We start from the raw sequence: 17,107 nt of genomic DNA on the forward strand, positions 1-17,107 counted from the left end.
AAGTTGTACTCCTATGATATTTTGGCAAGAGTCTATTTTTCATTTATCGAGGTGAGTGGAAATATTCAGATAATCCTCAGTTTTTTTTTTTTTTAATAGGAGGTCTTTACCAAGTTTTCTGAGTATATATGGACTAGCGATTGAGAAATGACCAAATTTATAAAAATACCTGAAGGATAATCCCACAGCTGTGCTACAGTGAAACAGTAGGGGTGAGTCAGTTACGTAAGTTGAACAAAACTAGTTTCCTCTCTCCTTTGCCTTACCCTTTACCCAGGATGAATAATAGATGCTTTTTCTACAGGTCAAAATACCAATTCTCATACAAAGATTTTGAGTAGCTTGTCTCAAGAATGCTTCTAGATGCCTTGGGATTGATTCTAAAATAAGATTTTTAAAAGTTAATAAAAGAGATAATCTGACCTCAAATATGAGTAGCAATATAATGTAAATATATTGATTTCATTAGAGATTACCATTTATGATCACATTGTTACTGTGTAGACATATACCTATCAAGAATAAATTCAGTTCTAAGGAACTGTGAAGGATTTTGCCCTTCATTTGCAACTACTTCATAAATGCTGATGTACTCAAACTTCTCTTTTTGTCTCAAACTGTTCATCATTAAATGACTCTTTAATAGCTAGTTAATAAAATACCTTCACTCAACAAAGACCAGATTGTATAGCTGATAATTTCAGAATTTTTATGGAACAAGCTTCATTAACAGTGAATTTTTAATTAGCAAGTGTCAAACTCCCTAATGCATATTTAGAGGAAGAGAATGCTTAGAATAAAATTGAAATTCTCCCAATTGTCCTTATTCTTTGGCACGGCTTCAAAATTATCTTGCAGAGTGAGAGGAGGGCTTTTAAAATTAAGAAGTAAGCTCTCTTCTTATTTTTTTCTGCAACAAGTTAGAAGATTTGGGGCACAAGCAGAGCAGTAGGGCAACAGGTGGCCTTGTGGGTTGGGTTCCATGGAAACACTCAGATGGAGGCTGTGCAGGTTCCCTGTGGGAACACCACCCACAGGGATGGAGGGAGAGAAGCAGAAATGGACAGAGAAGCTGATGCAAGTGAGTTGTGATGCAATTGGATGTGAGATGTCAGCTGACCTTACAGGGAGCCCAGGAGCTAGGAGAATGCTTCAGAGATGTCCCAGTGTGGGGGCTGGGTCTTTGTACTCAAACATGGCTATCCTTGGATGCAGCTGCCTGGGTGGGTGGTGTGACTTTGCATGGAGCAGCTCCTTTAGACTTGGAACAATTCCTGGGGAGGAATTAGGTGAGGAGTCAGCACAAAACACTGAGTGGCGGGGGACTGAGTTGGGGACTACAGTGGAGTGGGTTGTGAGCAGTGAGAGGTCTCTCTTCTTTTGTTCACAGCAATGGAACATGGTGAAGGAGAGGGACAAAGACAGATGGGGGCAGTTGGATGATTTCTGCTGATCATGGTGCAGAATATGAGCCTTGCAAAAGGGTCAATTGCCTCCAGCTGGGTGGCTGCAGTCATGCAAGGAATTTTTAACAAAATGTTGTCTTTCATAAATGCAAAATGTTGCATTTATGTGGAGTTTGGGTATTTTAAAAATTTTTAAATTCAATTAGCCAATCTATAGTACAACATAAGTTTCAGGTGTAGTGTTCAATAACTCATCAGTTGCCTGTAACACCCAATGCTCATCACATCACATGCTCTCCTCAATGCCCATCACCCACTGACCTCATCCCCCTAACCTTTCCCTCCAGCAACCCTCAGTTTGTTTCCTATAGTTAAGAGTCTCTCATGGTTTTTCTCCCTGCCTGCTGACTTCCCATTCAGTTTTCCCTCCCTTCCCCTTTGATCCTCTGCAGTGTTTCTCATATTCCACATATACGTGAAACTATATGATAACTGTCTTTCTCTGATTGACTTATTTTGCTTAGCATAATACTCTCTAGTTCCATCCTCATTGATGTAAATGGTAAGTATTCATCCTTTCTGATAGCTGAGTAATATTCCACCATATATATATATATCTCTATATATCTATATATATATATATATCTCTATATATCACATCTTTATCCATTCATCTGTTGTTGGATAAGTGATTCATTTTAGACCCAAACACACTTCCAGATTGAAAGTAAGGGGGTGAAGAACCATTTATCTTGTTAATGGACATCAAAAGAAAGCTGGGGTAGCAACACTTATATCAGAATATTAGATTTTAAATAAAAGAATTTAGTAAGGGATATAGAGGGACACACTATATCATACTTAAAGAGTCTATTCAACAAGAAGATCTAACAGTTATAAATATTTATGCTCCTAACTTGGGGTCAGCCAAATATATAAACCAATTAATAACAAAATTAAAGAAACATATTGATAATAAAATAATAATAATAGGGGACTTTAACACCTTGCTCACAGCAATGGATAGATCATCTAAGCAGAAGATCAACAAGGAAACACGGGCTTTGAATGACACACTGGACCAGATGGACTTCAGATATATACAGAGTATTCCATCCTAAAGCAATAGAATACACATTCTTCTCAAGTGTACATGGAACATTCTCCAGAGTAGATCACATACTGGCACAAATTAGGTCTCAAATAGTACCAAAAGACTGGGATTATTCCATGCATATTTTCAGACTACAATGCTTTGAAACTTGAACTCAGTCACAAGGGGAAATTTGAAAGGAACTCAAATACTTGGAAGATAAAGAGCATCTTACTAAAGAATGAATGGATCAACAAGGAAATTGAAGAACTAAAAAATTCATGGAAACAAATGAAAATGAAGACACAACTGTTCAATACCATTGGGATGCCACAAAAGGGGCCCTAAGAAGGAAGCACATAGCAATATAAGCCTTTCTTAAAAAATTAGAAAAGTCTCAAATACACAAACTAAGCTTACACCTAAAGGACCTGGAGAAAGAACAGCAAATAAAGCCTACACCAAGCAGGAAAAGCGAAATAATGATTAGAGCAGAAATCAATGAAATAGAAACCAAAAGAACAGTAGAACAGATTAATGAAACTAGGAGCTGGTTCTTTGAAATAACTAACAATATCAAAAAACTTCCAGCCAGATTTACCAAAAACAAAAGAGAAAAGACCCAAATTAATAAAATCACGAATGAAAGAAGAGAGATCACAACCAACACCAAGGAAACACAAATAATTTTAAGAACATATTATGAGCAACTATATGCCAACAGATGAGGCAATCTGGAAGAAATGGATGCATTCCCAGAAACTTGTAAATGACCAAAACTGAAACAGAAAGAAATGGAAAACCTGAACAGACCCATAATCAACAAGGAAACTGAAGCAGTCGTCAAAAATCTCCCAACAAGGGTCGCTGGGGGGCTCAGTGGGTTAAAGCCTCTGCCTTTGGTTCGGGTCATGATCCCAGGGTCCTGGGATTGAGCCCTGAATCAGGCTCTCTGCTCAGCGGGGAGCCTGCCTCCTCCTCTCTCTCTCTGCCTGCCTCTCTGCCTACTTGACTGTCAAATAAATACATAAGATCTTAAAAAAAAAAAAAGAATAAATAAAATCTTAAAAAAAAAAATCTTCGAACAGACAAGAGACCATGGCCAGATGGCTTCCCAGAGGGAATTCTACCAAACATTTAGAGAAATAATACTTATTTTTCTGAAGTTATTTCAAAAAACAGAAATGGAAGAAAAACTTCCAAACTTGTTCTGTGAGGCAGACAAAGAGCCCACCAAAAAAGGAGAATTACAGACCAATATCCCTGATGAACATGGACGCCAAAATTCTCACCAAGATACTGGTCAATATGATCCAATGGTACATTAGAAGGATTATTCACCACGACCAAGTGGGATTTATTCCTGGGATGCAAGGGTGGTTCAACATTTGCAGACCAATCATTGTGATACATCACATAAATAAAACAAAGGACAAGAACCATATGATCCTCTCAACAGATGTAGAAAAAGCATTTGAGAAAGTATAGCATCCTTTCTTGATTAAAACTCTCCACAGGGTAGAGATAGAGGGAATATAACTCAATATCATAAAAGCCATCTATGAAAAGCCCACAATATCACTCTCTTTTCCTGTAAGGTCTGGAATTTGGGTATTGTCATTATGTATCCACCATCCTCCTTTCCTTCCTCCTCACAATTTCTGACTCCTTGGTCCCATCACTTGCCCTTGATGATGTAGCCTGTCCTATTTCTGTCCTGAACTCACCTCCTGGAATACGAGAAATGGCCCAAAGTGACACTGTTTGAAATCTGATTTCTTTTGGGTAGTAATAAATGAAAACTTCCAATAAAATGCATCCACTATGTCAACCTGAAGTAGAAAGTTTGAACAAACACACTTTGGTTAAAGTAGGGATTATTTTGACTTTGCAGTGGTCACCTGGTTTCTACCTTGAGGAAAGACCAGGCGGATCATTTATTTTGAGGAATAAAAATTCAAAGCTATAACATATGTGAATAACACAAAGTATCAAAGTCACTGAAACCACCTTTATCCTAATAGGTATTTATTATAAGTCATAGGGAGGATGATGACTGGTGATCAAACAACATAAAAAAATATTGAAAAATAGTTGGTAGAACGGTTTCCTAGGAAATGAACTACTGCAGTCTCAGGAGATTGGAGATCATGTCACTGGTTCAAAGCAAAAAAGCCACTTTAAGGAAAATTTCTTTTAAAATTCCAAATTCCTTACCTTGTTTTTTTCCTTTGCTCCCTTCTTTTCCTTTTCTTTTTTAGGTTTCTTGGGTTTCTTGCCCTTCTTATTCTTTTTCTTCTTTTTATTTTTCTCTTCTTCTTCTTGGTTTGCAATAATATCTTCAGTAACCTGGCAAGAAACAAAAAATAAGCATCATGATTTCATGGAGCCCGATCAAGACAAGGACTGCTTTCCCTCTCATGAACATGAGGGAGGTGACGGCTTCCTCAGGATCTCTGCCGCAGCCAGGAGGCCAGGCCCCACCCCCACACCTCTTCCCCAGTGGAGCTCAGGACACCCTGAGTTTCCTGTCCGAACTCTGCCTGACAATTGCTCTTGCAGTCACTTTGCTTTCCCATAAATGATCATGCCTCTCTTCTCAGGGTTGGTTTCTTTCCTCTGTGATTTAATTTGTATTTCCTACAGTGACAAAATCCCACTTATCAGTTCATCTCGGATTAGCATCATTGGAGAATTAGTAAGGGTTTGTAAAAAACGATACAATCCATTCTATACAACAGATGTTTGCTGAGGTCCCGCTTGCTGAGGTCTCCCAAAGAGCAACTTCTGGGAGACACGAGGCTGTGTAGACCCTAGGACACATTGCTGGTCATGGGACCAAGGTAAGCGGCGTAACATCTCTGGGACTTAGTATCCTATTTTCATTTTCTAAAATCAGGTCTGTACTTCCAACCATTGGTCTTATGATAAGCCAAGCACAGTTCTAAGAGCTGCACAAAGATGAACTCGTTTACTGCTAAATGCAGCCTAGGGATGCGAGCTGTTACCAGCCTGTTTTATCGATAAGAGAACAGGGCACAAAGAGGTCAGTCTCATGGCCAAGGACATACAGCAGGTGAGTGCTGAGCTGGGATTCAAACAGGGGCTAACCAAGATGAATTTCACAACGTAGAAAGAAAAGAGGCAAGATGCTGAACAACATACATAAGTTTATTCTATTGTACAAAATGTACACGGTTAAACAAAAGAATAACACCCTACAGTTTCGGGATAGATATGCGCATAGGCAAAGTACAAATAAATACAAGGAATGACAAACACCAAATACAGTGCAGTGGTTACCTCTGGAGAGCAAGGTATGCAATTAAACAGAAGGGCTAGTATCCTTCACTTCTACTGGGTTGTACTAAACCATCCTCCTGGGGTCCAGTCGCTTGTTTATGCCTTATTAATGATTTACTACAGTGCTGAAGTTTATTTTCTAGTATTATGTTTTTGACATTTATACCTCTGCTATTCTTAGGAGTTTAGTTCACACTTTAAAGAGTATAAAAGACAGTTTACCATGAACAAATCAGGATATTCTGGTCCCACCTGGACTTAAAAAACACACCACCACTATAGTCATTGGACATGTGCCCCCTTCCCACTATCCAGAGGCCAATTTATCCCCTAGGCTCCCATGAAGCTCTCGGTGGGATGAGACTCAGGATAACGGTGCTGGCGAGCGTAAAAGGTGACGTATGTGTTGTGCACATTATTTGGTGATAAAAAGCGTGTCTTTAGGTGGAATTAAAAGTCCTTTGTCCAAGTAGCATTGTTATCCTTGGGGATCAGGCTCACTTTAATGCATGGAGCCAAATCGTGGCTGCTCAGGACTTTTATGTTTGGAGCACTTAGGAAGCATGAGCATTTTTTGGTCCTTGGAAGTTTGGAAGCTTTCAGAAAATATACAGACAGTTTTTGAAAAATGACCTGATGTATAAACTGAGCAGCTACAAGGAGGAGGAATCCTTATTTGTGGAACACACCATTCAGTGCCTCTTGTAAATCCTTCTCCATTGTACTATTTACTTCCTCTATCTCCTCAGTTTATTAATTTAATACTTTGATAAGTACATTCACAAGGCCCACAATTCAAAACTTACAAAAGATCAAGTCCAGGAACCTTCCATTCCCATGCTGTGAGCCATTCAGCAGGATCTGCTTCCAGAGACATTTTATATAGCTATAGGCAAATACATGTGTACACACACACACACACACACACACACACACACACACACTGCTGTGTTATGTTCCCCATCACACACTTGAAAATGGTGTGTGATTGGAATTTGTCTCTTTTTTAGCCAATGTTGAAATTGTTTTGCTCTTGATTTTCAACTCAAGCAAAATCTTCCAAAGTACACAAATATGTACATATATACACCCAGATACACACTGTAAATATAGATGGGTCATTTTGTTCCAATGTCAGTGTCTCGTACACACAGTCCTTGTTGTGTGTTTTCCTCCTATTCATGTCCCTAGCTTTCTTAGTGGTACATAAAGAGCTTCCTTGCTCTGTTTTTACGGGTATTCTGTAGATGATCTGGCCCTTCCCCTGCTGATGGAATTAGGTTGTTTCTAATCATCTGCTGTTACTAGTAATGCTGCATACATAAATGCCTGGAAATACCATTTTGCAGGTGTATGAGCATATTGGCAGGATAAATTGCTAAAAGTAGAAGTGCTGGATCAAGGATATGTATGTATATTTGTAATACTGTCCAACTGCCTCCATCGGGCTGCGCCAATTCACACCTCTGCCAGCCATGCGGGTGGGTGCCGGTTTCCCCATATGCTCTGACACAGTGTGACACAGTGTGTTATGTTTGCCAACTGAATGGCTGAAGAAATGGTCTGCCGTTGTCGTTGGTTTTTTTTTTTTTTTTTAAGATGGCCAGTGCTGAATTTATTTTGCTCATGTACTTTAGCTACAGCAAAATCTCCCAAAGTGAGAAGAGCACTTATTGCCCTATTAAGTAAGCCATCATATTTTTGGCATACTGGGAGGTCTGAAGACCAGATGCATTTTGTTTTATAATAATATAATATATTATAATTTTATTGAGGCATATTTTACATGGCCTACGTCCATCCATTCCAAGGGTCCGTGTCAATCATTTTAAGTACACTTACCTAGTCGTGCAACCATCACCATAGTCAGCTTTGGAACATCTCCATCACCCTAGGGTGACCTCTCATGTCCATTCTCAGTCTCTTTCCTTTTCCTTCTTTCTTTGCCAGGCCCCTGCTAATCTCCTCCCCACCTCTATTCATTTTGTTTGGACGTTTTCTGTGAATGGAACTGTATAATGTGTGGTCTCTTAGGTCTGGTTCCTTTCCCTCTGCATCACAGTTGAGTCTGTTGTAGCGAATCTTGATTGGTGTTTCCTTTTTTTGTAGGAAATCTAAATAACATTCTATTGCCATACGCACCACAGTTTGCCTATCCAGTCATCACCTGATATTTAGGCTGTTCCAAATTTTTGGCTATTATGAGCAATGCTCCTATAGTCTCGTACAAACTTCTTCGTGTGGACCTATTTTCATTTCTCTTGGATAGAGTATCAATAGTGGACTGATGGCTCATTTGGAATGTTCATATTTAACTTTTAAGAAATGGACAAGCATTTCCCAAAGCAGCTGCACCATTTTACATTCCTTCCAGCACCACGGAGTGTTCCTTTTCCTCTATACCCTCAAATTTTGTTACTGTCTATCTTCTTGATTATGGCCATCCTAGTGGGAATAAAATGGTCTCACTGAAGTTTTAAGTTTTATCTCCCTAAGACTAATGATGTCAAGCATCTTTTCATGTGCTAATTAGCTATTCATATATGATCCTTTGTGAATTATCTATTCAAGACTTTTGTCCATTTTTTGATTGAATTGTCTTCTTACTGAGATGCAAGAGTTTTTTGTTTATCCTGGATACAAACCCCTTATCAGGTATTTGTTTTCCAATATCTTCCCCCAGTATGCTTTTGTCTTTGCATTTTCTTGACGGCATCTTTTGAAGTGCAAAAGTTTTTAATTTTGATGAGGTTCAATTTATCAATTTTGTCTGTTTCATTTCCGTTATATGTGTGAGGTTGATCATCTCTTTATATGTTGAACACCCTTTATTATGTTTCAAATCCATTTACATTTTCTTTACTGAGAAATGTCTGTTCATATCCTTTGGCTTTTTAAAATATTGGGTTATTGATCTTTTTAAAATAGAGCTGTAGGGGATCTTTATATATGAGAAAAATGATCTCTTGTGTATGGTCCTCATTACAAGTAATTATCCTACGTGTCATCTGTCATTTGACTTCATTTGGGGTCTGTTTTGCCATGCAAGTTAGAAAATTTTGTGTGTGTGTGTCATTTAAAATTTCATTTTTTTTTTCTTCTACCACCCCTGGGTTGTGCAACAGAGGTAGAAACATCTTTCCCAACATTTCTTCCTTGGCCTCTTCGAATTCTTCTGTGTTTTTGTTTTGTTTGGCATTTAAATCTTTGGTCCATCTGGAATCATTCTCGGGTGAAGGATAAAGAAATGGAGATTTAATTTTCTTTTTTTCAGACGAGAACTTGGTTATTCTAATCCCATTTGTTAAAATTTCCCCCTTACTCAAAAAAGGCGTGATGCCATCTTTATTATGTACTAAACTGGCCTATGTATTTGGGTATATTTCTTGACTTTCTATTCTTTTCCATTGATGTGTCTTTCTATTTATTTGCCTGGAGCCAATGGGATCTTAGTAGCAAGGCTCCATACTACTCGCTTCTCCTTACATTGTGTAATTACATTCGGAATTTTACTGGTTATTCTTGGCTATTTACTTTCACCTCAAGTTTAGAATTAGGCTGCTCACCTTCTGTGTGGCCTGCCCCTGCCCTGAAACATAATGCCATTGGTATTTTGTTTAGATCATATCACACGTGTGATGATGTTTGGGAGAAGTGATGTATTATAATGCGGAGGATCCCTACCCAAGGACACAGTATGCTTTTCCCTCTTTCCGTTTGCATCCCTCATGCTTTTTAAAACTTCTCTTCACAGAGAACACACCTTTATTGTTAAGTTTGCTCCTGGCTGCTTTATCTTCGTGTTGTTGGTGCTGTTGTAAATGGACAGTTTTGTAGTATGTTCTATCGAGCTGCTGTTTGTACACACCAAAGCTTTTGCTCTCTGTAACTCCCTGTATTCCTTCTCACACTGTTTAATTTTCAATTTATTCTCTTTGCTTTTCTAAGTGTAGGGCATACCTGAAAAGTGATCATTTTGCCTCTTCTGTTCCAATTTCTATATCTCTACATTCTTTTTCATGTTCAGTGGTGTTCAACAGATCCTAGGGAAATCCTTGCACTTTACATGACATTGGTGGACTTTTCATGGCCATCCTTGTGACTTTCATGACATTGGTGGATTTTTCATGGCCATCATTGTGCCTTTCATGACATTGGTGGAATTGTTTCTAGTGCATATCATTAAGCATAATATTAGATCTTGAACTAAGAACTACTTTACCTAATTAAAGAAGTATCTCTATATTCTAATTTTTTTTTGCTTTACTTTTTAAAATCAAGAATGGATGTTGAATCTGCAAAAGGCTCCATCAGCCTCCACAGAGATGCACTCAGGGTTTTCCATTTTGAATCTCTTTATAGGATGCAGTGTATTCGCAGACATCCTCAACAGCAGCCATTCTTGCATTCTGGAATAGAGCCACTTGATTGTGGTGTTCTGCTTCCTTAATGTGCTGCTGGTTGTGGTGTGCTAATATTTCAGTTTGAATTATTGCATTAACACTTGTAAGGAAGACTCATCTGCGACTCTGTATTTGGTCTTCTTTGGGAGCATTGGTGTCAATGTGATTATGCTCACTTTGCAGAAAGTGTTTGTATTGCTTGATTTTTTTTTTTACAAATACAAAGTGGACTCTTCATGCACACGCTCTAATGGTTATGCTTTGTCTGTTTCTTCATCCTCCATCTCTGCTCGGTGATAATTATCACGAGCTCCTGTGGAGATGTCCATGTGTCCGGCTGCAGGTACACTTCATGGGTGACCTCACCTAATTGTTACATCAGCCCAGGGAGGGAGGCACATGGGGGAGGAGCCCCCTGAGACTGCAGACCCAGCAGGTGGTGGGACTGTGGTCCATCACCTCTACCCTGTCCCAACTCTTCTTCTCCTGTCTTTACAATTCATGATTTTTGGCCTTCTTTGCCTTATCTTAACATATTAACCAGATGTCTTCATCTTCTTTTGTTTTTAGTCTATATGAACCCTCCTTTTGAATGTTTCTTGTATACAATGTAGACATTGCATCAATATGTTTAATCCTGTAATCATTACCTTTCTAAACTAACACGAAGCACATTTGGTCCCTGGCTGTGGGATTTCAAGATACAACTTGGGCCTGACAATTTAGCTACAGGGCAAGACCTCACCAGGTAACAAAGGGAAATAACACTAGGTCAAAAGGTTAGTCCCTCAAGGCAGGACTTGATGAACCCCCAAACAGTAGGGTGTAGAGTGTGTGGCCACTTGACTTCTGAGGAGGACAGGAGTCTGTCAGAGGCTGGAATGAGGACTGAGGAGCTGGTGTCAGCTTCTGACAGGAGGTGGGGGAAGAGCATGACCCTCTGACACTAACGGCTCCCTTGGGGGAGTACAGGGGGATGGGAGGCTGACTGTGGGGACAGTAGTGCTGAGGTGGAAAAACCCTGATTGTGGAATGCTTTATGCCACCTAACTAGTTCCCTCCTTATGAACAGTAGCTGCTCTCTGCGTCTGTGTGATAAATGGTGTGGCCACAAACAGCTGTTTCTGTTTATGGCACAGGTCAGCAAATCATATTGCATAGGCCAAATCTGTCCCGTTGGCCAATTTCTAAATAAAGCTTTATTGGAACACAGCCATATCCATTAATTACCTCCTGTCTGTGTCCACTTTCATGCTAGAATAGCAGAGTTGAGTAGTTGTGCCAGAGAATGTGTGTTCCACTGCCTCAAATATTTACTATTTGGCCCCCTATGGAAAAAAATTTATTGTCTCCGGTCTATGGCAACTTGTCTTATTATTTGCTTCCTATAAATTCCTTAAAAAGCATTTATGGGTCAAAGAGTAGATACATTAAACATCTGATGAAGTATACTTGGTCCATGTCCTTCAAAAAGGTTATGCTAATTTATGTATTTATGTATCCAGCCACAATGTATGGGAGTGACCTTTTTCCACATGTTCACCAACTCCTGTGATTATCATGATTTAAAATTTTTACCAATCCTATAGGTGAAAAGAGATATAGTAATATTATTTTATATCTGAGTTTCTTTGATTGTGAGTTTTCAAGTTTTGAAAAATAAGTTCACATATTTTTGCTTTCTTTTCTATTGAGGTGTTTAGATTTTTCTTCTTTCATAAGAACTCTTTATATATGAAAGATAGCCATTATCATCTACATTGCAAATATTTTCTCCACTTTATCATATGATTTTAATTCCAGTTATGATATGTTTTGCCATTTGAGTTGTATGTGGTCCAGTATATTAGCTTGAGTATATGAGTGAGTTTCACTTTTAACAGCAATGCTTCTAGTGCTCTGCTGCTGAGCACGATGCCAACTTTCTCTTGGTTTCTATGATAAATACCCTGAGGTTAAGAACAGTTTTCCTATTTCTAGCTTATTGAGGCTTTTCTAAGACAGACTTACATGTCAATTTCATGCCACAAATGCATCTGCAGAGATGTTTCTCTGGAAGAGCATCAATATGGTAAAGAGTTGACTCTTGACAAGTGAGCAGGAGTGAAGCGGGGGACAAAGGGCAGAAGGCCAATCTGGGATGAGGAGAGAGCATGAGGTGCAGAAAGGCACTGAAGGTGCAGTGACACAGGGCACAGGGAGGGTCGGCCAGTGGACCACTGGGGCTCATGGCAGGACGATGGGGATGAGGGGACAGCAGATGACACCAGGAGGCAAGCAGGGACCAGAACATAAAGGGCCCTTGAAATCAAGCTGTTCAGAACTTACCAAGAAAGTAAGCGCGGTGTGTTGTCATGTCTCTTTCAAAGGTAAGATAGTAGGAAGAGTGATTTCATTTCGAAATACATTTAGCAGTCCACAATTGATGAAACATTGAGATATTTCCATGTAAATATTTGCAGGAAAATAACCCAAACCTAATAACACTATGAACCCATTCAGGTTACAGTTTAAAGAAATGGGGTTAAAATGGATTTGTGTTTTCTTTCTCGAGCATCTCTGTACCTGTTGTGGGGTCTTGTTGGAAAAGATAATGGCTGACCCTCCTTCTTCCACATTAGGGTATTCAGGAAATGTGCCAGTTAAGTTCCTGAGGAAGAAAAAGAGGGAAATTAAGTAGGAATGAACCCCATACTCTCTGTTATACTTCCCACTGGCTAGCTCTGCTCACTGAAATGGGAGACAGTTCTTAGGATGGAAGCTCCCTGACCCTTGCAGCCAGATACTCTGCCTCAAAGGAATAGCAGACCTGGCCATATCCCTGGAGGTCTGCTTCCTCCAGGTAATTGTTGTTCCAAAATAGACACACCTCTCTCTCTCTTTTTAATTTTTTAAAAATTTCTTTTCAGTGTTCCAGAATTCATTGTTTATGCACCACACCCAGGGCTCCATGCAATATATGCCCTCCATAATACCCACCACCAGGCTCACCCAACCTCCCACTCCTCCTTCCTTCCAAAACTCTCAGATTGTTTCTCAGAGTCCACAGTCTCTCATGGTTCATCTCCCCCTCCAATTTCCCCCAACTCCCTTCTACTCTCCAGCTCCCCATGTCCTCCGTGTTATTCCACAAATAAGCGAAACCATATGATAATTGACTCTCTTCTTGACTTATTTCACTCAGCATAATCTCTTCCAGTCCCGTCCATGTTGATACAAAAGTTGGGTATTCATCCTTTCTGATGGAGACATAATACTCCACAGTATATACGGACCACATCTTCCTTATCCATTCGTCCATTGAAGGGTGTCTTGGTTCATTCCCCATTTTGGCGACTGTGGCCATTGTTGCTATGAACATTGGGGTACAGGTGGCCCTTATTTTCACTACATCAGTATCTTTGGGTTAAATACCCAGTAGTGCAATTGCAGGGTCATAGAGAAGCTCTGCTTTTAATTTCTCAAGGAATCTCCACACTGTTTTCCAAAGTGGCTGCACCAACTTGCATCCCACCAACCGTGTAAGAGGGTTCCCCTTTCTCCACATCCTCTCCAACACATGTTGTTTACTGTCTTGTCAATTTTTGCCATTCTAACTGGTGTAAGGTGTTATCTCAATATGGTTTTGATTTGAATTTCCCTGATGGCTAATGATGAAGAACATTTTTTTCATGTGTCTGTTAGCCATTTGTATGTCTTTATTGGAGAAGTGTCTGTTCATGTCTTCTGCCCATTTTTTGACAAGATTATCTGTTTTGTGTGTGTTGAGTTTGAGGAGTTCTTTATAGATTCTGGATATCAGCCCTTTGTCTGTAGTGTCACTTGCAAATATCTTCTCCCATTCTGTGGGTTGCCTCTTTGTTTTGTTGACTGTTTCCTTTGCTGTGCAGAAGCTTTTGATCTTGATGAAGTCCCAAAAGTTCATTTTTGCTTTTGTTTCCTTTGCCTTTGGAGACATATCTTGAAAGAAGTTGCTGTGGCTGATGTCAAAGAGGTTACTGCCTATGTTCTCCTCTAGGATTCTGATGGATTCCTGCCTCAGGTTGAGATCTTTTATCCATTTTGAGTTTATCTATGACACACCTCTCTTTAGAACAGATTGTACTTTTCTCCTCCTCCTCCTCCTCCTCCTCCTTCTTTTTTTAAATTATTGAGGTACTCTGTGCTTGAATTAGGAATGAAGACAGAAGCACAAATCACTTCTTCCTGTTTAAATTTTAGGATAAACACAGGATTTTGAAACTAAACAGAAGGATGGGGTTGTTCAGATGACAAATTTAGTAATAATGCATGAAATACACAGACAAGCTTTAGGTTTCCATAAGGCTAAGGCTTCATTTCGTGTGAGTTCCAGATAGTAATTTTTTGTGTGTGTCACCATACAATTTCTACATTTTAAAAAGCATACCTTGCAATTTAATATTGAGGAATTTCAGGAGGCATGTGTAGTTACAATTTCTAAGTTCCACGAATCCACTGAAGTAGAAAATCTAAGGATTAGAGGAGACAACCGTGCTTATAAGTTCTCAAACTTTTGACCTTTGGAGCCCTTTATATTCTTGACAATTTTTGAATATCTCAAGGAGCTTTTGTTTATATGAGTTATAGTTATTGATATTTACTGTAATAAATATTAAAACCAGGAAATTTCTAAAATACACATTTTAAAGTCACTCAACAATAACAATAATAAACTCATTATATGTTCACATAAGTGACATTTTTAGTATATGTTCCAAAACAACAACAAAAAAATTAGTGAGAAGAGTGTTCCTGTTCTGCCAATTTGAAATCTTTTCAATGTCTGGCTTGATGGAGGGTAGGCATGTGCTCATACGTGCTTCTGTAACCATTCTGCCGCCTGTTCTGTTTTGGTTGAAGTTTGAGAAGAAAATCTGTTCTCACATTTGACACATCTCCTCATATCAAAATCACACTCATCCATAACTCCACTGGTCTCAAAACCAAAACTCTAAGTAATGGGAAGCTCTCAGGCTCACAGAGGTGATTACGAGATTTCCAAAATTTTAATTTTTCTTAGGTCAGAGCTTTGCTTTCAGGCTCATTTTGTTCATTTTTGAGAAAATGCCTCTCAAAAGTCAAAGTTTGTTGTTGTTTTCTAGATTAAAAATGATGTTCAGTGGATAGTGGCTGGTTCAGCTGCAGGCAGATGACTTCACAGGTTGGCTTCCTTGTGGCCACCGTATTTCCATGAGCTTCCCAAGACTGCACGCCCAATTTCGTTACATAGCATATGAAAAAGCTGTGTAGTCAAGGTTCAAGTCTTACTACAATTATTTTTTACTGTGTCCTCAAGGATATTGCTAAATGAAACTGTTTTTTTTAAAGCAGATGCCTAATAGTGAGGACCACAATGATTCTAAGTAGGGATCACAGCTTGATTCATGCTGAGAAGCATGCTCTGCTTCTGGGGCCCCATTGTTCCTGTGGAATTACCCTGAAAACTTTTTAAAATAGTCACATCATTGTCTGGACAAAATATCTCAGGTCTCTGGAACCTTTCCTGTGGGCTCATTCAGTAGGAACATGACTCAGCACCTCAGCTTTGCTTTGAAAGGAACTGAACACAATGGGGCATGTGTGGAGAAATGTAAGGACAAGGATGACAGAGGAGATCAAACACTAAATGTGTAATTCTGTCAATGGAGTTGCCATCATTGGAGGTACTTTGGTGGCCTCATGCACTCATTTACCATCCACCTCTGTCCATCCAACCATCCATCCATCCATCCATCCATCCATCCATCCATGCTTCCTCCCTTCATATAGTCAATCAACAAACACCTGATTAGTACCAACTAGATTCTGGATGCAGTGATGGGAAAGAGTGATCTGAAGGTATTAAAATGTCAACCCTTGCCTGGATACCCTCACCTTCCACCATCACATGGCTGGAATGTGTAGTTGACCTCAGACACTTCTTGTCCACAAGACTCAAATCTCAAAGACTATTAAACTGCTTGACCACCATCTGTCTTGTTCTGTGTATCACTTGGCCTTGATGGGTCTTGGATAAGAACTGTGAATACACCTTGACTAAAAGCTCTAGCATTCTCTGTTCTGTGCACCCACTTGATCATTCCCCTGATGGTCACCTTTACAGGCAGCTCCACTAATTTTATTTCCACACTTTAAAGCTTGAGTGTTCTTGAGGACACAGAACAAACCTAGAAACTTATATAAACTAGAGCCCCAAAGAATTTACATGTGCCATTTTTAAAGTAGAATTCTTTTTAAAATTTTTTTTATATCTAAAAAAATTTTTTAAACATTTAAAAAAAAGATTTATTTATTTATTTGACAGAGAGACACAGCGAGAGAGGAAACACAAGCAGGGGGAGTGGGAGAGGGAGAAGCAGACTCCCTGCTGAGCAGGGAGCCTGATGTGGGACTTGATCCCAGGACCCTGGCATCATGACCTGAGCTGAAGGCAGACACTTAATGACTGAGCGCCTCTAAAGTAGAATTCTTTTTTTTTTTTCATTTAATATTATCTTTTTTCTTTTTAGTGTTCCATCATTCATTGTTTCATGCACCACACCCAGGGCTCCATGCAATATATGCCCTCCATAATACCCACCACCAGGCTCACCCAACCTCCCACTCCTCCTTCCCTCCCAAACCCTCAGATTGTTTCTCAGAGTCCACAGTCTCTCATGGTTCATCTCCCCCTCCAATTTCCCCCAACTCCCTTCTACTCTCCAGCTCCCCATGTCCTCCGTGTTATTCCACAAATAAGTGAAACCATATGATAATTGACTCTCTTCTTGACTTATTTCACTCAGCATAATCTCTTCCAGTCCCGTCCATGTTGATACAAAAGTTGGGTATTCATCCTTTCTGATGGAAGCATAATACTCCACAGTATATACGGACCACAT

At 39.4% G+C, this 17,107-nt stretch overlaps 1 protein-coding gene across 2 annotated transcripts in view; it reads right to left on the bottom strand.

The window, feature by feature from the left end:
• The window catches only part of IQCA1 (IQ motif containing with AAA domain 1), a 148,578-nt gene that overhangs the window by 68,487 nt on the left and 62,984 nt on the right, over positions 1-17,107 (bottom strand). For both annotated transcript variants that reach the window (XM_032355253.1, XM_032355252.1), the window contains exons 7-8: positions 12,771-12,855; positions 4,717-4,848 (exon numbers count right to left, since the gene is read on the bottom strand). In XM_032355253.1, coding sequence (XP_032211144.1) covers positions 4,717-4,848; positions 12,771-12,855 — 217 coding nt within the window. The remainder of the gene's footprint in view (positions 1-4,716; positions 4,849-12,770; positions 12,856-17,107) is intronic.

This window comes from Mustela erminea, chromosome 8, assembly GCF_009829155.1.
Source record: "Mustela erminea isolate mMusErm1 chromosome 8, mMusErm1.Pri, whole genome shotgun sequence".
Lineage (NCBI taxonomy): Eukaryota > Metazoa > Chordata > Mammalia > Carnivora > Mustelidae > Mustela > Mustela erminea.